At 52.0% G+C, this 20773-nt stretch overlaps 8 protein-coding genes across 8 annotated transcripts; 2 read left to right on the top strand and 6 right to left on the bottom strand.

The window, feature by feature from the left end:
* Positions 1 to 95: 95 nt before the first annotated feature.
* AtWU_10498 (mannosyltransferase complex subunit MNN9) lies at positions 96 to 1302 on the bottom strand (the record flags this gene model as incomplete). The annotated part of the gene is made up of 2 exons (XM_035505602.1): positions 96 to 116; positions 178 to 1302. 2 exons carry the CDS (start codon positions 1300 to 1302, stop codon positions 96 to 98), a joined length of 1146 nt encoding a protein of 381 aa, XP_035361495.1.
* A 734-nt stretch (positions 1303 to 2036) lies between these two features.
* On the bottom strand, positions 2037 to 3388 carry AtWU_10497 (putative mitochondrial carrier protein; the record flags this gene model as incomplete). The annotated part of the gene is made up of 5 exons (XM_035505601.1): positions 2037 to 2456; positions 2514 to 2787; positions 2856 to 3011; positions 3114 to 3123; positions 3208 to 3388. 5 exons carry the CDS (start codon positions 3386 to 3388, stop codon positions 2037 to 2039), a joined length of 1041 nt encoding a protein of 346 aa, XP_035361494.1.
* A 1193-nt stretch (positions 3389 to 4581) lies between these two features.
* On the bottom strand, positions 4582 to 5586 carry AtWU_10496 (uncharacterized protein; the record flags this gene model as incomplete). The annotated part of the gene is made up of 1 exon (XM_035505600.1): positions 4582 to 5586. One exon carries the CDS (start codon positions 5584 to 5586, stop codon positions 4582 to 4584), a length of 1005 nt encoding a protein of 334 aa, XP_035361493.1.
* Positions 5587 to 11075: 5489 nt separating this feature from the next.
* On the bottom strand, positions 11076 to 11923 carry AtWU_10495 (SDR family NAD(P)-dependent oxidoreductase; the record flags this gene model as incomplete). Its single annotated transcript, XM_035505599.1, has 2 exons — positions 11076 to 11395; positions 11452 to 11923. 2 exons carry the CDS (start codon positions 11921 to 11923, stop codon positions 11076 to 11078), a joined length of 792 nt encoding a protein of 263 aa, XP_035361492.1.
* A 1239-nt stretch (positions 11924 to 13162) lies between these two features.
* AtWU_10494 (putative GABA permease) lies at positions 13163 to 14982 on the top strand (the record flags this gene model as incomplete). The annotated part of the gene is made up of 5 exons (XM_035505598.1): positions 13163 to 13250; positions 13296 to 13356; positions 13409 to 13641; positions 13706 to 14548; positions 14609 to 14982. The coding sequence occupies 5 exons, from the start codon at positions 13163 to 13165 to the stop codon at positions 14980 to 14982; spliced, it is 1599 nt and encodes a 532-aa protein (XP_035361491.1).
* A 163-nt stretch (positions 14983 to 15145) lies between these two features.
* AtWU_10493 (agmatinase) lies at positions 15146 to 16714 on the bottom strand (the record flags this gene model as incomplete). The annotated part of the gene is made up of 8 exons (XM_035505597.1): positions 15146 to 15357; positions 15434 to 15659; positions 15729 to 15771; positions 15826 to 15847; positions 15906 to 15929; positions 15987 to 16140; positions 16194 to 16388; positions 16445 to 16714. 8 exons carry the CDS (start codon positions 16712 to 16714, stop codon positions 15146 to 15148), a joined length of 1146 nt encoding a protein of 381 aa, XP_035361490.1.
* Positions 16715 to 17217: 503 nt separating this feature from the next.
* Positions 17218 to 18114, top strand: AtWU_10492 (GAF domain-containing protein; the record flags this gene model as incomplete). The annotated part of the gene is made up of 5 exons (XM_035505596.1): positions 17218 to 17220; positions 17307 to 17414; positions 17500 to 17504; positions 17578 to 17926; positions 18004 to 18114. The coding sequence occupies 5 exons, from the start codon at positions 17218 to 17220 to the stop codon at positions 18112 to 18114; spliced, it is 576 nt and encodes a 191-aa protein (XP_035361489.1).
* Positions 18115 to 18672: 558 nt separating this feature from the next.
* AtWU_10491 (putative NAD+ kinase Utr1) lies at positions 18673 to 20708 on the bottom strand (the record flags this gene model as incomplete). Its single annotated transcript, XM_035505595.1, has 2 exons — positions 18673 to 19184; positions 19241 to 20708. 2 exons carry the CDS (start codon positions 20706 to 20708, stop codon positions 18673 to 18675), a joined length of 1980 nt encoding a protein of 659 aa, XP_035361488.1.
* Between the last annotated feature and the right edge of the window lie 65 nt (positions 20709 to 20773).

Genomic DNA, 20773 nt, shown 5'->3' with positions numbered 1-20773 from the left:
AGCAAAGTAAAGCAAAGCAAAATACATTCTTTCATTCCGGTCTATAGTTGGTGTTCGCTTCATGTGAACTCGTCTCGTAATTGGAATCTATCGCATCACTCGTTATAGTGATACACCTGTGTGGCCATAGCGTTAGTGGGGTCAATCAAATGAAAGAAGGAATTGGGGGCAACATACAAAGTAATCAGGCAAGCCGTAGACGGAATATCCCAGTCGCTTCGCCATCTTAGCGAAGCCCTCCGTTTCGACGAGGTGATAGAATGGGAAGGCGGGGAACATGGCGCCGTCGCGATGCACGTCCGCCTTAACAAGGAGTGCGGTTCCACCGACGCCGTCAAGTTCCATTTCGCGGCTAGGACGGGGCGCCCCGGTATTTGCCATGTAGGCCATCAGGGTGCGGTAGGTGGGCATCTCGGCGTATCCCTCGAGGAGGATCTCATCTGGTCCCATCATTCCCGCCAGCTCTTCGGCGGTCGAACTGTCGATCCACGAGTTGAAGTCGTACGGGCGGACGTCCATCTTCTTGGTATCCTTGTTATAGTAGCGCTGGAAGCAGTTCGGGACGATCACGGGTCGGTTGTGGGCAGTCAGGTCTTGGATAAGGGTGGCTGGAGTCTCGACAATGTCGGAGTCGAGCCAGAGCACCCAGGAGGTGCTGGGACCGAGGGTGGTGAAGAGGAGGCTGTTGCGGGCGCGACTCATGGACTCACGACGGGCTTTCTGGTTGGACATTTTATGGCGCTCTTTCTCGTCCTGCGATTGAATGGGCGGGTCGAAGTCCTGGCGAAGGATGCTGATACTGGCGAAGCGGCTGTCAACCGGACCGGACTGAGTCTCGCTGATGGCCTGTTCCAGCGCGGTGACAGCGGCATCACCGTCCTTGGTTTTGGGGACGATGAATCCAATCGAAATAAGCTCATGTGGGTAGCTCAATTTCACGACATTATCCCAGAATTCTTGGTAGAAGCGGGCCAATGGGGTCAAAATCAGCACCCGTTCCCCTTTCTTGATAGATTCGCTGGTGCTGCTGAGCTCGTTGAGATTGTAGTGCATCACGGGCGGGGGTGCTTTCTGGCCATCTTCGCGGACGGCTTGAGATTTGAGGAAAGGTTTCGTCGGAGGAGAAAGGGGATGTTCGGCCGCATCTTCTCGTCGTAGTTGCGAGGAGGAATCGGTGACAGGAGCGGCGGCGGCGGCGGAGGAGGAAGGGGACAGCAGGAAGCAAAGGAATCCGAAAGCTAGCAGGGCAGCCAGGAAGACCGTAATGGGGCTTGTGCGACGCATCGAGCGTGCGACGGCCATCGTAGCCGTTTGCTGATCGAGGGAGAAGTAGGAGGTTCGCAGTTCAAGGTGGTGGTTGTGGTTGTTGAAATGCGCGATTGGATTAAGGCGGCGACGGCGGAATCGATCTGGCCCGGCGAGAAGTCGAGTGAGAGCTCTTTAGCCAGCAATCATAAGGGGAATGATCCGGGCCCCGGACATAGCGGAAGAGACTGTAGAAGGGGAAGGAGAGTAAAATGAAGAAGTTTGAGGTGGATGAGCGGAGGATGAGGCGGGAGAGAAGGGAGGGCAGATTGGAGATGACGGGATGGAACGAACCATGGCCAGATTGAAGCTGGCCGGAAAAAGAACACGCGGAGCCCGAACTCTCGTCTCTCTCTCTCACTCATTCCTCTCCTGCTTACCACAGCATCCTGTGTCCCCCTCTCACCGATCTGAATCAGCCAAACCTGATTCCTTCGCAGATAAGACTCCCAGAGTTTTTGATCCATGGATCGTACGAGGTAGTGGAAGGTGCCGCAGTGGCTGCATTGGGCAAGGCATCGCCGCATGCGGCCGTTGCACCAGTCTAGATTTGATGAATATCCCTGCTGTGAGACGCGCCACGATCGGGCCCGCTTTATGGGTTGGCTGGAGAATCCATTCTATTTCTATCGTCTATCACATTACAACGTAGCTTTTCTTCGGGATCTATTGGAGTCCCGTTCATCTTGATCGTTCGGGTATAGCCAGAGTTCTGTAGCTTCACCGTCTCCTCACGGCAGCCACCGCATCACACCCTCAAATGCAACCAAAGCCATAGCATTCGCCGGGAATGCTCGTAAGAAGCATGGCACAAACCCTCGCCAATATCCTCTCCACCCTCGTTCCCGATAAACTGCCACTGCAGCATCCTTCCACCACTGGAACTTGCGCTGCCCGTCGCCCAGTGCGCCTCCCATCGGGTCCGTCATGAGCCGTTGCTTCACCACATCGGACGGATACGACGTGATCCAGAAAATTTGCGCGGAAATCCCCCCGGCCCAGAAGTTGATGGCAGGGGCAGACAGGCTGGTCTTCTCCTTCATCAACCGGGTCAGGACGTCGTAGGAACCCCACCAGAAGAAGAAGAACGACCGAAATACCATGGTCGCGCATAGTCCACGATATAATCCAGCAATGCCGTGGGTGCGAAGCTACAAATATCGAGTCAACCATCAAACCCGAACGCTTTGAGTGTTTGTATTTCTTACCATCTTGCGAACACAATCTATAGGTCCACTGTACAGACGTTTGGACTTATCCGCAGAGTACTGGATCTGAAGACGCGCCTTGACGTGCTCCACCGGTGCGGCAATGAAACTGACTGTCGTTCCGGCCATGATGCCTGCAATACCATGACCGAAGCTAGGGAGAGTGTGAAGATCCGTCTGCTTGCCAATGAACGGCATGCTTGCACGAATCTCCGGTTTTGAAAACACATTTTCCAGTAACAGTCGGCGATACAAGGTTAACGAACCCAGCATGCTGTGTTTGACCCATCAGTCCTTCTGTGTCTTTTTGATCAATTTCCAGCCGCCGGGCAAGCTACTCACACAGAGTCCATGACCATCCAACCGACCAGCGGCGGAGTGGCTCCCTTATACAACCCACTAACACCCTCCTTGCGGACTGTTTGTAGCACGCAGTCCAATGGACCCCGGAAATGCCCATCATGGCTCGTCTGTAAGCGCACCTTGATTGTGTCGAACCTGCGAAATCCATCCATGGTCAATTTGTGACATTATAGGGGGTTGTCCATAGAGAGGTAGTATAAGTGGTAGGGAAGAGGTAGTAGGTGCGTGATCACGTACGGATGGCCAACTATGGATCAGAATCTGTTAGCGATGGTCACTTCAAGACGAGACGAAAGCTCGCGGACTATGCCCGGCGCTGGCAAGAACATACCACTTAATTTGGCAATTCCGGAGAAGACTCCTGCTACAAAGCCTTTATAGTCATGCTTCGAGCTTTGGGGCTTTGGCGGACTGTGCTTTGGTGTATCGGCCTCGGTCATATTTCCGGAAGAACGTTGCTCTGCTATCCCGGATGTTGTGGCAGTCGGCAGCGGTGCGGACGTCGACGACATTATCGACAGTGGCAGTGCTCGTATGTCGCAAAAAGCCGGTATGTTTCTCCCCCCTATTAAGACTGAGTGGGAGTGTCAATTGGAATTCGGCTGCGTTGGACCGAGGATCAAAAATTCGTGAAGGTCTGTCGGGGTCCGCTATCGGACAAAGCAATGGGCGGGATTAACGAGCGCACGAGAGGTCCATTGATGGTTGAGAGCCACCACTTCTAACAATGATAGGGAATGAGGGGAATAGTTCTCAGGGCATGTAGATGATGGGCAGTTGTAGGAGAGAAAAAGATGCCCCAGCGGAGTAAAAGGCGAAAGACGGGGGAAGAGGAACAAGCAGAGCAAGAAGATGATGCGCCCCGCAAAACCCGGCGGTTCGGGGAGCAGCAGCCCAGCTCCGACCGGATAGGCGGCCGATCGGGGGGCAAATGGGTTGGGGGAGCCACTCACGGCGCTCCAATTCATTGCGACTAGTACAAAAGATGGAGTACTAGACTAGTAGTACAAAGTAGTGGTCACTAGATATGCAGTAATCATCTACAATTGCAATTAATGAGCAGTCGGCAGGTCAGTGCGATTGCTTTTTCTGAAGGTTGATCGAACCCAGTAAGTTCATTGCTTATTTCGCAACTAGCAATGAAACACCTCTCTCTTCTTCTATACTGCTTGTCGCTTTCTTTAATCGACTTCTTAGTATATAACAATCTGAGCGAAACGTCGCATTCCAGTCCCACCTCAAGGATGACAGGCTGTTTCTGTTCAATCCATGATGATACAATGCCCGAAATAACACAGTGTCGTAAGAAATAAAAAGGCGCAATACACAGTTCTGGAAACAAGGGAGCGTCGACCCCAGTGGGAAGAATAGCAGAACAGGACAGGAAATACAAATATCCGGGAAAGCCCACGGATCAGCTGCGGGGTATAGTTGCATAATTTCATAATACATAGATGTGGTTTTATGGAAATGTGAAAAGAAAAAGAAGATGAATCGGCACGAACGGCCTCGAAAGAGAGTAGAATCATATCATGCATTAAGCACATAATCGATGCTGTCCTGCAGGCCACCGATGGCACTCAATGTAACCCGGAGTCCGAAGTCCGAGGTCTGAGTCATGTCCTAGTACATAACTGTGCTGACAACCAGATGCAAGAGGACGGTTGCCGCTGTGGATGGATGGATGGATGGCTGGACGACAGCTCTAGAAGCCTTTGAGGGGCTTCATGGCTTTCTGTCGGTTGCGTTCGGTCTCCCGAGCGATTAGCCTGTCCACCATATCTGGGGCCGGCCCAGAGTGTTCTCGAGAGGAGAAGTCGGAAGAGCTAGAGGGGCCCGAGGTCAGATAACCACTGGCCTCTTCCAGCGCCAGCGGGGTTACCGGGCCAGGGCTGCGAAGAGGGTCTAGTCGCGGAGCGGATGGGCCCGGCGATAAGGTTCCAGGAGTCTTGGGCAGGGCAGCCCCATCCACAAAGTCTCGATACTGCCACATTCCATCACGGGAGCCAGAAGACGTGCGATACCCGTGCTGTCGAGGCTGGCGTGGTGAAGAAGGCTGTGCTTGAGTGCTGCCGGATGACTGATAGACTGCAGGATGGAATCGTGGCAAGCTTCCTAAGTGGAAGGCAGGCATGGACTTGGAGGTGCTTTGTCCCTGCGAGCGAGAGGGCTGCGGGGAGGAGGGACGTCCAGCTGGAGACATGGCGGGGGAGATGGCGGACGGGTAGAAAGTTGAGCTGTCAGAACGCATTCTGGACGAGGGTGAACGATGAGGGTGATGATGACCAGATCGACTGGTCTTGCGATGGAATTCCCTTTCTCGCTGCCCCTCGGGGGTGTGGTCACGATGGGCAAAATAATAGCCTTTATCAAAACGCCCTGTTAGAGGGGTGACGGGAAAGTCTTTATCGCGGAGGGAGGGAGACGGCTTGGGGATGGGAATAGGCCGGGAGGTTGACTGGGTGAGAGTGAGGGTCTCGAGGGAGTCTGATGTGTCTGAGCTCGACGAGTCGGGGGAAGGTGGGTTATATGTAGATGAGGTTGCGGTTAACTCCTGGAGCGATGACAACGAAACGCGGGTGGGGTGACCGTGTCTGGCAATGAGACTTTCTAAATGGTCTCGGGCACAGAAGCTGGACGGCCGATAGGAGGGCGACCAGGAGGAGGAAGAGAGATTGGCTAGTGGCAGCACGCGATCAGCATGAATCATTGGGAATGTGCAGAGGTAGATGCCACACGTGTCAGGTGGGGATCAGTTTTTTGGAACAGTGCCAACAACTGAAACGCAACAGCAAAGCAAGACTTTGACCAGGCAAAGAAGACTAAAAAGTAAGAAGAATGCAGAGGGGCCAATCAGGATGTTGACGTTGGGAGGAAAGAAGGGTGAGATCTGCCTGAGAGGAGTGGGGAAGGCAACGAGGCATGGTTGGACGGAAGGTTTAATGGAGGGGGGAAGGAAGATGAACTGGTTGATTGCAGAAGGAGAAGGAGAGGAGAGGAGAGGAGACTGATAGTACTTACTGCTGAGCAATGGCGGAGAGTGACAGGAACTGTGTGAAGAAGGATACAGGGAAGGCGAGGAGAATGAGGCGGACGGAGAAGAAGAGGGTGGAGAGGTAGCCATTGACGAGGGAGGGGGGTTCCCTTTCCCTTATGAATGATTGGTTTTTTTTTTCTCTCTTTCTCTGTCTTTCCTTTTGCTTTGTCTCTTGGCCCTTGATTTTTTTTGTTACCCTCTTTTTTCCTTTCCCCAGTTGTCAGCACCGTAAGTGGATAAGCCGGATGGGACGATGCCAATCCAGGCACCCCCGGATGACTTCTCCCTGACAGTGACAGGTACAACTGTGTGTCTCTCCTCCGCGGATGCCGCCGTCGCCGTGATACAATGACTCAGGGGAAATATCATGCAACTCCCCTCTTTCGGTCTTGCCTCACTCTTGATACTGCCGTCTTTGATTTCTCTCTTTTTTTTGTCCCTTTCCTCCTCTGTTTTGATCCCGAACTCTACTTTGTCCTGAGCCAAATTTCTTTTTTTCTTCTCTGCCCACTACCTCCTCCAGAACTAAGAAATTCTAATTTGATCGTCAGCTTGCGGGGAAACTCAAAACCGTCACAAACAGCAGCCGAACCCATGGCGTCATGGCGGGAGACGCGGGATCCAAAGCCTGGAGAGAGAGGGGCAAAGCGGAGCTCCCACGGTACGGTACGGTATGGTTACCGCTCATCCGGGTTCCACTCCACTCCGCTGCAACAAGAGAAAAGAAAAAAGAAAAAAAGATGCCAAAAGGGTCAATGTAAGAGGGTGACGATCTGAGGTGATAGTACCCTGGGGAGGCAAAAAGAAACAAAAAAGAGGAGAATCCATCCACTCACATGGAAGCAGCCGCCTTCTCACCACACACCCTCCAAACTGCAGTATTGTTTCTATAGGCCGCACAGACAATCAAGGCGAGGGTCGACTATCGTATTCCACGACGGGAAGGAGGGGTGATTGGTTCCTGAGGAACCGACGGGCACTAGTCGTGATCGGGGCTAGTAAGTACTCACTAGTAACTTACCGCCAGTGGGAGGGAAAGCGGTCACGCTGATGGAGGAGGAGAAAAAACGAGGAATGAAACCTAGCCAAACAAGGCAAGAATGCAGACGGTGACAATAATAATATAGCAAGATAATGATTATAAGGCAGGTCACGTTGCAAGGTTAAAGGAAGGAGTCCAAGGCCGGTAAATGCCAGCGAGTGGATGGTTTAACCAGCACGTTCTTGGCAGGTCTGTTTGGAATCCAGTTGGAGACACCCAAGGAATTATGCCTTGGTCCTGGTCATGCAAATGGATGAACAGGGAGGAATGGACAGTTGCTAGTCAAGCTATGAGTAACCCCGTTCGAGAAAGTGAACGATGTCACTCACCTATCAGCCGCCCCAAAAAAGAAAGGCGAGAAAAAAAAAAGATGAAGTAGAAGTAACTACTCCGTAAACTCGGAGAAATAGTAAGCAGATGGATTCGGACAAAGGATGAAGTTTGTACAACATAAAAAACGACGACCGCCAGATATCATCTCCTCTCCTCTGGCATGGACTCCGCGGTTGTTTATATTCACCTCCAGGCTCCTCAGCAGCACTTCCCTCCGCCTGATACCCCTGTTCAGCCGATGAAACCTGTTGTTAACCACACGCGGGAAACTCGGGTGACCCGGCCGGCTACCATCGCAGAGGCACAATGGAGTCAGAGCACACATCTACTAGTATAACAATACGCTCAAGAATAATGGACAAAGCCAGGATCGCCTGGACTTAGACGGAATCCGAGCGAGACACTCCCCCTCCCCCAAGTGAGTCCACTGTTGCCCGGGTTTTCCTGGTCGAAGCTGATGGGAATCAATCCTGGACGGAGACTGGCTATCGGTCTGGAGGGGATGGCGACACTATCGAGACGCTATCAGGGACTAACTGCTGCTAGCTGGAGAAAGAATACTATTGCTGCGAGTCATCCATCCAGTAGTGCATTGTAACCCCAGACCCAAACGACTCTCTACGCACAGTCGATCTGCAGCTGCCGGTGTCACAGAGTGCCCTGGCCATCCCCCTTCGAACTGCGGAGAGCAGAAACTAGGGCTGGGAACTTTTTTCATCCTTCCAGTCCACACCTTCGATCGGTCCAGGCCACAACAACCGAGAAAATTCAAAGATGGTCTAGATAGGACGGTCTACGATGGTCTACCCACCATGCCGTTTAGCATCAATACTTGTCGACTTAGTGCCATTCAACATGGCTGAAAACCATCACGAAGAATGTGAGAGGGCGAGAGCGTCATTCACGCCGTGCTGAGCGATCAGACGACTTCCTCTAGTCTCCCCTCCATCACACTCGCTCGACCAAATGCCCCGCCCCAAATTTTTACCAGCGACGCGTCTGGATTCATGATCGGATCTGCCTGGCTACTTGGGGTCTACTTTGCATTGACCTTTTCGCTTGGTGATTTCGGCCGTTTCAGGATCCAATGATGTTGGGTGGAACTCGATTCCCAGAGTGGCAAACGCGGTGTTCCTGAGGCAGGAAAATAGCCGTGAAGAGATTACAAGTTATGTGGGTTCCATATGCTCTACAGGAAATTATTTGCTAGCCAGTCCGTCTTTACAGTTTGCCCAACAATCCCTGTTGCCGTATACTTTTCTGTCTGGTCCGTGAAGGCTCATTGTCCCGCCCTGCCGGATAAACCCTCGATCCATGGCGCAGGCACCAGCATAGATCTTACACCAGGATGTCCTGACGAAAATTTATTTGCTCGCGGGTCTGGAGGGTAGGCTTCGTCAGACGCAACGTTGCCCCCCGGGCAGATCGACTCCAGTTGATTTGTCCGTTGCCTTCGAGCCAGCTACATATTTAGTTACAGACTGGTGGTGGTGACTGTGATGCAGATCAATCACGCGTCACAATGGCGGATTCAATCAATCAATAACCCCACCATCCACTGTGACTGGAATAACCCCTGCAGGGCTGACTACCTAGGCCGCGCTGGTGCTTCACCTCTATCACTTGTTGCTCGTCACACCTTCCCCTCCTCTCTTCTATTGCCTTTCGTGGATTTGGCATCGACTTTGGATGGGGGCTATGCTAGACAACGTGCGCGTCCAAGACAACAGATCCCGTGCTACGGTCGCCCCTCCCATCTGTCGATATTAAAGTCATGCCCTGACTAGCTTATTGGCTAGCATTGACGTCAGAGGTCTGAAATAGGAAGCTGGTCTTTATGCAACTGAAACACTTGCCGGTGTCCTAACGTCCTGGGCAAAGGATGCCAGGTGCGACTTGTCGACGAACAGCCGTTGGTACCAAATCCATCCCTGTCTCTGAGCGTGGTCTGGATCCATGGCTGGGAACGTCCCTCCGACACTAGCATACACTCCGACATAGCGGCATCCAACAGTGAGTGCAGAAGCTTTCATGAGAGCTGCCAGGGCCGAGTCTGTGCGTATGCAGCCTGGTAATGCATCTGTCCCGAGCAGGATCTGGAAGTACAGTACATTGTGTGAGCGATTTACCATGACCTTATGAATTGGGATCTTAATGAATCCACTTGAGTGGATTGTCGCAAAGCCTCGTTGACTCATTCGAATACTGTCCGGCCATGTATAGCCCCCAGACAAGGCCCGGGCATGATGTGGATGTCTTGGTCTGGATGCTTACAGTCAGAACCTAAATATGAGCACGCCAACTAGAACAGCCACACTTACGGGACACCTGACACCAGCTCGGCTGTAGGCACACCACTCTAATCCCCGAACCAACATCTTTCGGATGCCCTGATTTTGAGCGAGGGTAGCGTCGGCCACCCAAGCCACCTATCTTTAGCCAATCACTCCTCTAATTTCAGACCTGATAGCTTTGCTTCGACCTGACTGCGCTTGGAATCGGCTGCTCTGGCGCTCAGACAATAATAGCTTGACTGGACCACAGCCAATCAAACGATATTCGGCGGTGATGACCAGACATTATACGTCCGTGCTAGAGTGAGTATACTGTAGAAAGACGACGATCACTCAATATTTAGATGATCTTTCAATCGAGGTGTGTGGACCGTCTAGAGCTGATAGCATAGCCTCGGTCAATACTGAGAACATTGCTCCAAACCCTGACAAGCGATCCCGGCAAAAACACCAATATATTGAAGCTGCCAAGGTATATTCCGACTTCTCTATAGCGGATGAAACCATCTAAGTCTCACTATATCCATAGTAGTTCTAGTATCCGGTCTACAGTAACGCAGCTCGGAGAACTTCCGCGACACATCTGGACTGACGCATGGGATACCGTGTCTAGAGCATACGGTGTTTGTAATCGACGCCCAGAATGCTCGTAGCCCGTATACCCCGACCCTGTTCAAGGATTATGCTTAGCAGGGACTATTTGTTCGATGTAATGAAATAAGACATGATTGGACGCAGGCCGCGCATTACCCGGCTGGTGACTGGCTATTACTTACTAGTGACAACTACTCGTACTTACTAAGTATCTTTTCAGGACTTATACTACGGTATGTCCACCGGTAAGCCAATGATTCATGTCTTTGGGAAATCTTCTTCTTTGTTTAAGGTACACCTTGGGAACTGAAGTATATCAATGCATCTTCGTTGGCCCCATTAACAGGCTGAATAACATATCCCGCATTGGGCAATTGGTAATGGCAATGTAATACCTCGTTTGATTGGAGAAGATGGCTTTCTTCTCAATTCAGAAATGACTTCGAATCATGGCCTTGCAGACCAGCCGGTGGAGGGTTTATGTGGGGATGGAGTTGACTTATCCGGAGATAGATGAATACAAGCTGCGGTGTTGGGGTGAGGGTAGGGTTGCGAAGGATTGAATTGGGTCTGGGGCCAATTAATGGAGAGAGGGATGGAGAAACGAGGTATTGGAGGTTTGGTGTGATGGAGGCTATAGTGGAGGTTAAAGTAATGGGTGTTGTATGTGGGGATGGACTTGACTTACATGGATTTGGTAATTAGAGACACGGTAGTGGTTTGTTGGTTTAAGGTTAGGGTTGCGGAGGAGTGAAGGATATGGAGACGGGGAGGGGAAACCCGGGCGAAGACTTTATTGTTTATTGGAGTTTTAGTGAGATGGAGGGGATAGTGGGTGTAAAGTATGTACATTGAAGAGAAAATATACAGTCGGCTGGATATCTATCTAAGTCGCAGAATCAACCCAACACTCCCGACATTCCATGATCAATCGGGATACATGTCCCGTTGATGATCTCTGCCCCGGGCCCACAAGAGATAGACAGACACAGCTCGGCAACGCGGTTGATATCGCACATTGGTGCCGCAGCAGCAGTCATGAGAGCAACAGCCTTGTCCTTTCCTTCCAGGTTGATGTTGGACATGAACGCGTCCGTGATGTTCGTCTCCATGCCGCCCATCATCAGCGCATTGCAGCGGATACCCTTGTTGCCGTAGTAGGAAGCCGTGTTCTTGGTCAAGCCAACGAGGCCGTGCTTACTAGCGGTATATGCGGCACCTGTCACTTGTCAGTCAATCTATATAGATAATAGAAACCATTCGGTACAAACATACCCGCCATCCAACCCGCCTTTCCAGCAATGGAGACGATGTTGACGATGCTTCCGTTGACAACCTCCTGAGCAAGCATATTCCGAACAGCCAGTTTGCTCAACAGAAAAGGCGCAGTCAGATTCACAGCCATGACCTTGTCCCACAGCTTCTCGTCCAGGTCACCAACGGCATCGAACTGATCCATGATTCCGGCATTGTTGATGAGGATATCGAGTTTCTGGAATTGCGCGACGATTTCATCGAAAAGGGCTTGCACCTCTGTCGCAGAGGTGATGTCCGTCTTGATAACCTTGAGTCTTGCGTCGCCGCTGGGTCCGGCAAGATCCAGTGACGTCTGTTGAAGTCGCTCCTCATTCACGTCGCAGATGACCACGTTGGCTCCGGCAGCGAAGAACCGGGTAGCGATAGCTTTGCCTAGGCCTCCGGCACCACCGGTAACGAGGCAGGTTCTTCCAGTGAGGTTGATGGACATGGTGATTGTTAGGATCTCAGTTTGATGCTCTTGTTAGTAATGGTCAGGGGACGTCCATTCCCTTTATAGTTCGGATCCGGGCCTTGACAGCCATATCCGCATGGTCTGACCGCTGGAACGCAGGCAGCCGTTTCGCTTCAAGGGGCCATTCTGTGGGTGCGTATAGGCAAGGGCGTAAGGGTTCGGATACTGTTGTTCGGGACATCCGACCGGACCGTTTGTCGTATTTGCGTATTCGGCGGGTTGTGTGGGGTCAGGGGACCCAGGGAAATGCCGCGGCCTTCTTATATAGACATGTCGCCGCCGTATATTGCGTATTTCGTATAGGGTACGATTAGTTAGCTGTAGGAGTGTATCTGAGGGTTGCGGCCACGAGTGACGCGTCGTTGATCCGTCGGATGCGAGAATTGTTTAAGTTTCTCATGCCGTCCCGGAATATATCATAAGGGGCTTCGGACCTCAGAGAGTGAGAAGCTCATCATGAAGTTCAGTCTCTCGAGTCTGCCTTAATATTCTACCTGGGCATTTTCTTAATCTTCAATTGCGACTACAAGACATGGTCGAGTGAATACTAACCTTCAATGGTCTGGTTTTGATCAACCTGGACCCATTTATGGGCTGGTGAGTTGACATGTCTGGGGCATGGGAAGCGAAGGACAGGACAGACAATAGAAAAGACAGAGGGAGAGAACAGAAAGACCGAAAGAGAGGATGAGGCTGAAGGGTCACATGTCCATATCTCGTCATCCTTCCCTTTTCTTTACCAACATCTCCACCTGCAACTAACTTCGACTTCAAACTACATCCTCCAATCGACACAATGACATTCCGAAATTCGCCACGGCACAAATCCTTATTACTCACAGCCCATTATCCCAGTTGCATTTGATAAGCTTATCAACTTGGGATGGCTTATGACAAATTGACATGACTGGAGACTGTTGCTCGGTCTGTCTCGTCTGTGGTCTCCCCAGCTTTTTCTGGGCGAAAGTGCTCCACCGGCCATCGCGCAGACCTTCTCGATCTGGCAATGCTCGCTGTCGGCTTATCTTATCGCTACCCCGGCTATCGCTTCCCCGGTTCCTCGATGCCTGCAGAATGCATCTATGACCCTATCGCTCATGGTCCGAGGCGCCCATTCCCCTCCTGTAGCATGGCAATAAATACCCCAACTGGTGGCGGCGACCACGATGAACTCAATTGTAGTATTGTCTTTGTATTCCCAACCTTGCCCCAACAATGGCGATATCAGAAGATGAGATCCAGCCTGTGGGCCCTTCTACGACAGGAGAGGATGTCCGGCTCGAGCACCTGGGTTATGAGCAGGGTATGTCAGCCAATTAGGCGTGTGGAAGTGTGTTAACATCCGTAGAGCTCAAACGGTCCTTTGGCCTCCTAGGTATGATCGGCTTCAGTTTCAGCGTTGTCACATCGTAAGTCATTCCCAGGGAGATATAGAGCCCATCATGCTGACTCTGCCTCAAGATGGACCGCATTAAGTGGTGTCTTCATTGTTGGCGTTACGTCGGGAGGCCCCCCGGTTATGGTCTTCAGTTTCATCGGTGTCAGCCTTCTCACCTTAGCCGTCGCCATTCCTATGGCTGAAATGTGTTCGATGTACCCAGTGGCTGGAGGCCAATACTCGTGGGTGGCTGCTTTGGCTCCTCCAAAAATCTCCCGCCAATTATCATACATAACCGGATGGTTCATGCTGATAGGTATGACCCAACAACAATACTCCCATTGTAAATGCAAAGCAAAACTTACCAGAAACCCCCCTAGGACTGCTCGCCATGGGTGCAACCAACAACTCCATCGCCGCACAATTCGTACTCGGAATGGCGAATCTCGTCTTCCCATCCTACGAAATCCAGCGTTGGCAAACCGTCTTAGTAGCCTACCTCGTGGCGATCCTCGCTGCTGCCATCAACATCTGGGGTCCTCATCTACTCAACCGAATAGCCCGTTTCATCCTTATCTGGAACATCACCGCTTTCTTCATCACCGTCATCGTCCTCCTCGCCACAAACGACCACAAGCAGTCCGCGTCATTTGTCTTCGTCGAGTTCCAGAACTTCACCGGCTGGGACCGAGCCATGGCCGCCATCGTAGGCATCCTACAAGCCTGCTTCGGTATGTGCTGCTACGACGCCCCATCCCACATGACCGAGGAGATGAAATCCGCCTCCAAACAAGCACCACAAGCCATCATAATGTCCGTCGTCCTTGGCGCCATCACCGGCTTTGCTTTCCTTCTAGTCCTCTGCTTCTGCATCGGTGATATCACCACCACCCAGAACTCCCCTACCGGAGTCCCCGTCATCCAGATCTTCTACGACTCAACCGGTAGCAAAGTAGCAGCCTGCTTCCTAGCCAGCATGATTGCCGTGATCGTCATTGTCGCAGGGAACAACATCCTCGCCGAGGGCTCCCGCTGCGTCTACGCCTTCGCCCGCGACAATGGTCTCCCGTTCAGCCGGTTCCTCGCCAAAGTCGACAAAAAGCGTCAGGTCCCTATCAATGCAGTCCTGCTCACATTGATCGTTCAACTCGCCCTGGATGCAATTGACTTTGGCACCTCGACGGGGTTCGAAACCGTCATTGCTATTTCCACTGAGGGTTTCTGTACGTCTCCCCCTTACCCCCCTTTCACAAGAAGGAATCCATCGCTAACAAAGAAAAAAGATCTCTCCTACGCCATGGCCCTCGGAAGTCGCCTCCTAGGCTACGTAACCAACCATAAACGTACCCTTACGGGCCCATTCGCCCTCCCCACCTCAATGTCGATTAGTCTGAACGTGCTGGGCCTGTTGTTCCTGCTTTTCGCATCCATCACGTTCAACTTCCCAGAGTCTTATCCAGTCACAAAGGACTCGATGAACTACACCAGTGCTGCGATCGGAGTGATTGGAGTGATTAGTGTGGCGACGTGGGTAGTGACGGGACGAAAGCATTTCACTGGCCCGGGGGCGTGGGATGGAAGTGGTAGTAGGGTTACGGAGGGGAAAGTGGTTGAGTTGAATGAGGAGAAGGAAGTTGAGATGGAGAAGAGGGGATGAAATGATATCCTCTGGTATGGTTTCTCTTGTATGTAGAATTATGTGCAGAATATATGTGCGCAGTATACCCATTTATGTACATACATACCTTATTATATGAACATTAGATGTATATTCACACTATGAATTATGGACAATACCTAGTAACTAAGCTGGAGAAAGGTTACTCATCACCCCCAACCGGCCTCGCAACCATCAACGCCAACAATGAGTTAGCCACCTCCGCCGCTGCAAGCGTGGTCGTCTCCCCCGCGGTATCATAGATCGGAGCTACCTCGACCACGTCCGCGCCGATAACAGGCATTCCTCGCAGAGCGTCAAGGATAGTCAGGAGTTCACGGGTAGTAAAACCACCTGGTTCCGCAGTGCCGGTTGCTATACATTCTCATCAGCCTCTCTTCATTGTCCCCACTGTGTCATTATAGTAAAAGGGAACCTGGAGTGGACTTACCAGGTGCATAAGCCGGATCCAGGACATCAATATCAACCGAGATATAGACTCGGCTGTCCCCAACGCGGGATTTGATTTGTTCAACGAGGCCGGAGACACCGAAGCGGTCGAGGTCACGGGCGGTGATGATTTCGAAGCCGCAGCGGAGGTCGTTTCGGATGTCGCCTTTGGGGCGGACTACGGGGGCGCGGATTCCGACGTGGATGGAGGTGTTGCGGATTAGGCCCTACTTGATTCTTAGTTTGTTGTTGGGGTGGGGGAGGGAGAGACAGTGAGGGATGGTGTGGTTACGTACCTCTTCGTGGGCAAGGTGGAGGAAGGTGCCGTGGTTGACGCCGCTGTGGTTGAGGACGTGTTAGTATGATGGGGTTTTTTGGGGATTGTTGGCATACGCATAGTGGGAGACTCCGCCGCCTGTATATGACATTTGTGAGTTAGATGTATATGTGAAGTTGGGGAAGACTTGGCATACCGAGCACTTTGGGGTCCCATGTATCTGAATGTGTTGTTAGCGAATTGAATATGTCTCATATGAGAGGTGGAACTCGCATACCAATATGACTATCAAAATGAATCACAGAAACAGGACCCCAATTTTCGTACGTCGACCGCAGAGCCGACAAGGTCGTAGTATGGTCTCCACCTAGGGTAATAATACGGGGGATTTGGCTGAGATGCGTGGAATTGGCACGACGAGACGAGACGAACTAGTCCCCCCATTATTATTTGACAACCGTTTTCAGAACAGTATACTGTATACCTTGTGTGCCATATCAAGCTGCTTCAACGCCACAGTATTATCCAACCAGGTCAATGGTGCATCGCCGCAGTCAACGAGCTTCGCCCAGCTAGCAAAGGCATTTTCTCCCGTGTAGATGCTCCATCCGCCGAGACGACGAGAGCCGAGTCGAATACCTTTGGGACCGAATCGAGCTCCAGGGCGAGCTGTGACGCCCTACGTGTGTCTATTAGTTGCGATTGATGGCAAAGTGAAGAGGAGGGATAGCTAACAGTGTCGAAGGGAGCGCCGAGAAAGGCAATGTCATAGTTGTTGTTGGTGGTTGATTCATCATCCACGAAGCAATTGAGGTAGGGCAGGTTGGCGAAGGTAGTCAAACCGGAGAATTGGCTACCGGTGACGATGTCAATGGGGTCTTCGTGAGTGAGAGGATATTGATGGGAAGCGGGATTATTATGGATGGCTGCGACAGGAGGGAAGACGATATCCCTCGCGTAGGCTGGGATAATAAGTAGCGAAGCAGCTACAATGAGAGAATACATGATGTCTATCTAACAGCCAGGCAAAAAGACCAGTTAAGCAAGTATGGATGACCCATAGTGGAGAGAGACAGGACGATCCGAGGAAGTTATTATAGTTTGCTGCTAGTTGAAGCTAGCCAAGGGCAGTTTTCTTATCGGAGCTGGACCCAAAAAAGCAGTTGCATGCGATGAGGGAAAAAGCTCCACATCTGCAGCCAAGCGAAGGGTCCAGCGCGACAGGGGTTGAGACTTTATCATTGATTGATTGATTGATTGACGGAGTTTGTGATTTGATTATTCATGGATATTGTTGTTACTTATGGAACCGGAATGGGTGGATGGTTGGATGGATGAATGGCGATGAGGGGACGGCGGATGACGATCGCTGAATCTCGTGCGGAGAGAGAGAGGAAGGAACCCCACTTTGATTTTTCGCATCGCTGCTTTCCTTTCGCGTCATCCATCCACTCCCCCCATCTTCAATCTGCTTCATCGCTTAATACTATACTTGGCACCATATTACAATGGTATAGTTTGATAACCTCGCTTGCCATCTGTGGCAATTGATCCCCCAAAGTCTTTACTAGCATACACTAACACCCCCCCCCACCAGCCTCACGCAGACTCCTCTTACTTCGGCGCCGGCAATGGCTCCAAATCCGAAGTCTACACTCAGGTCCTAGAGCAAGCTCGCGGTCTGGTATACGACCAGCGCAACTGGGTATGATGTTCTCCTCCTATCCCTATCCCCTATTTTCCCCGTTTTCAATTTACCAGCTAACCACTCACTCCCCCACCACGAACAGGTCAGGTAAGAACACAACCTAAGCCCCAACTATCGCGCCCACTCTCACCCAAATCTAACCATCTCCAAATCAACACAGTAACTTCTCCAACGTCGCCTCTCTTCTCTGGCACGCCTACGCCGCTCTCCCCGCCCCCTCCTCCTCCGTCAACTGGGCCGGCTTCTACATCCGCCAGGACAAGTTCCCCGTCCTCGGTGGCGCACCACCCTCCGAAGAAGACAGCAACAAGAAGCCCGTCCTCCTTCTCGGTCCCTTCCAGGGTCGTCCGGCATGCCAGGAGATTCGCTTCGGGCGGGGCGTGTGTGGAACGGCGGCGGAGAAGCGCGAGACGGTCGTTGTGCCGGATGTCGAGAACTTCCCTGGTCATATTGCTTGCGATGCGAGCAGTCGGAGTGAGATTGTGGTGCCGATTTTGAGTAAGGGGGAGGTGAGTACATATCTGTCTATCTGGTGGCTCGTTGAGGTGGATGGATGGATGGCTGATGTTGTATGCATGTGGTGCAGACTGTTGCGATTATCGATATTGATTGTGCGGAGCCCAATGGGTTCGATGATGAGGATAAGAAGTATTTGGAGGAGTTGGCGGCGTTGTTGGCGGAGTGCTGTGATTGGTAATTACTACACAGTAGTATGGTGTGATGTGTGTATAGGTTAGTCGTTGTGGGTATGATGATTTTGGTATGGTTTTATGATATATAGATTGGTTGAGTATTAATGAGATGGTAGTCATGATGGCTTGTATATTCCCAGTGCGAGATTGCATTGTCCCGGGTGTTCTGTTCTTCAATTTCTATCATCGCAACGACTGTGCCAAATGTAACCGTCTAACGCCTGTGCATCGCTGGGGTCTCACGGACCCGAATGTGTCTTCCCAAGATAGTAAAACCAAATATAGCGTCTTAAGTCAAGGCCCGCTATGGCAACCAAACATTTATCCAAAAAGTCTATCAGGCGTCGCTGTATCCCAAATAAAGAAAACGAAAGTGTATGTGTGCCGCTGTTCCATGGAACGAGAAAAAGGATGCGCGTGCGCCAACCAGGGTCGCCCGTGGAATGAACAATATAAAAAGGTGTATCCGAAAAGACGGGAACAATAGAAGAAAACTTAAGCATAACCCCAGAAGAATGGGGTAGACAAGAAAGGGTGGATGGTAACCCGGACCAATGATCGGCTTAGGTGCTGAACATGCTCATTTGCCGCTTCAGAGGACTGATAGATCCGGCATCGCCATCCTCACTGACCCCCAAGCCACTGTCCGTGCCAGTTAACCCGGCATCGGTATCGATATCCCACTCCGTGTCTTCGTCGTCCTCGGTGGCTTCGAGGCCGGCATCCGACGAGCTGTGCCAGCTCTTTTGAACGGCACCGCGTGTATTCCATCGCAGTGCTCGCTGAACGCTCTGGAACCACTCTCCGCTGCCCGCTACGACGGTCGGGAAGGGGTATTGACTTGCTTCGACGGTAACATAGTCGCCTTGGCGGAGTTCCACACGACCCTTCCCATCGAACGAGCAGTACGCGGTCGACCGGGACCCGGCAGGAACGGCAATACGAAGGAGCAGCGTATCGGAGAGAACCATGGGACGGAAGGAGAGTGTATGGGGACAGATGGGGGTCAGAAGAATGCCGGGAATAGAGGGGTGAATCAAGGAACCGCCAGCGGAAAGAGAGTATGCCGTGGAACCTGGAACCACATGTCAGTCGGCGATCAAATCAGTCTATTTTGCGCGTCACACGTACCAGTAGGAGTAGAGAAAATACACCCGTCCGCTTGCACCACGGTGAGCAAATCATTGTCTGCGTACAGTTCAAGGTTTGACACGTAGGGTGACGGCCCGCGATCAATCACGAGCTCGTTCAACACCTCGAACTGTTCCCCTTCCTCCACGGCACCCGCCTCGGCGCCCTTGCTGCGGTCTTTACGGAAGACCGTGCAAGTGAAGCGCATCCGCAAGTTCACTCGCATACCCACATCACCCATGACTGCATTCAAGTGAGACTTGTAATTCTCAAATTCGAAATTCGTCAGGAACCCTAAGCTCCCAAGGGAAAAGCAGAGCACCGGTGGGACAATGCGTTGGAAGAGCCAGGATGTAAAAAGCACGGTCCCATCTCCTCCTAATGTGAGGACCAAATCGAATTTCTCAGGGGCTGTCCAGCAGAGATCGGGGGTCCAGTAGTGTAACATCTCCTCGAATCGGGGCTCCTTGTCCAGAAGCCCCTGGGCATTGAATCTTCGTGAGTTGCGAAGTTTAGCGTCTACGTAGACATTCACACCCAGATCGTTGCCGTAGCGAGGGGTGGAGAGAAGCCACTCCGCCAATTCGCGGGTCAGATGCACCAGACTGTTATCCCGCGCCTTGGTGACAATCATGACATTCTTGACAGCGCGTTTGATTGGTCTTCGCTGCAATTGCTTCGACACCTCTCGGACGCCTGTCGCTGTCTGTACCAGACGGGAGTGCGATAGCCACTCGTCGTCCGCAATCTCTTCCAATACTTTCTGAATATTTACGGCGTCATCGAAACGCTGGTGGAAGAAGCATGGTGATTGCATGACCAACCGTGCTGTCGCAGGAGAACGGTCCAGGTAGGTGCCTAACTGAATATTGGACAGAGCTGCCGAGAGCATCTGTGACGAGGAATTGCTGGAGGTGCGCTCCGTTTCTTCCGACGAGGTAGGGTTCGTGTTGAGAAGCCCCAGAGAGGCCGCCAGCGGCATATTTGAATTTTGGTGATTGCACATGGATGGTCGTGATGCGAGAGCTTTGAGAAGGGTTTGGCGAGGGATTGAATCGTTAGATAACGCGTTCCGATGATGGCCCGCTAGAGAGGCCGTCTGCCGGCGTGGCAGGAAGGACGTCGTGAAAGCGGGAACAGCGGCGCCCTCACGAGGATGATGATCGGATTTCTGGAGAGTGCTGGGACCCAGATTGGGAGTCCCGGGAGCCGAGTCGGCCGTGTGGATATCGTTTGCAGTGTGAGAGGGATCTATGTGCGAGGCATAGTCGCGGAGGAGCGACGCTCCCACAGTGGCCGAGCGATGAGGAGGAGGAGGGCGCACCGGAGGAACTGATAGTGGTGGGGCCGCGGAGGAGGGCGGTGGTGGTGATGAGGGCAATGATGTTGAGGAAGACGGCAGAGGGCCAGTTGCGGACGAGGGAGAATGGTGGTTCATGGAGCCATGGTCAAGCGGGGAGGACGCCATGGACAGATATAGAAATATGACAGATTGTGTGATGCAGGAGCTGGTTGGTTCTGTCAGACGGGAAC

This window comes from Aspergillus tubingensis (assembly GCF_013340325.1).
Source record: "Aspergillus tubingensis WU-2223L DNA, scaffold_13, whole genome shotgun sequence".
Taxonomy (NCBI): Eukaryota; Fungi; Ascomycota; class Eurotiomycetes; order Eurotiales; family Aspergillaceae; genus Aspergillus; species Aspergillus tubingensis.
Note: the sequence above shows the minus strand (reverse complement) of the source record. Positions and strands in the feature narration are given on the sequence as shown.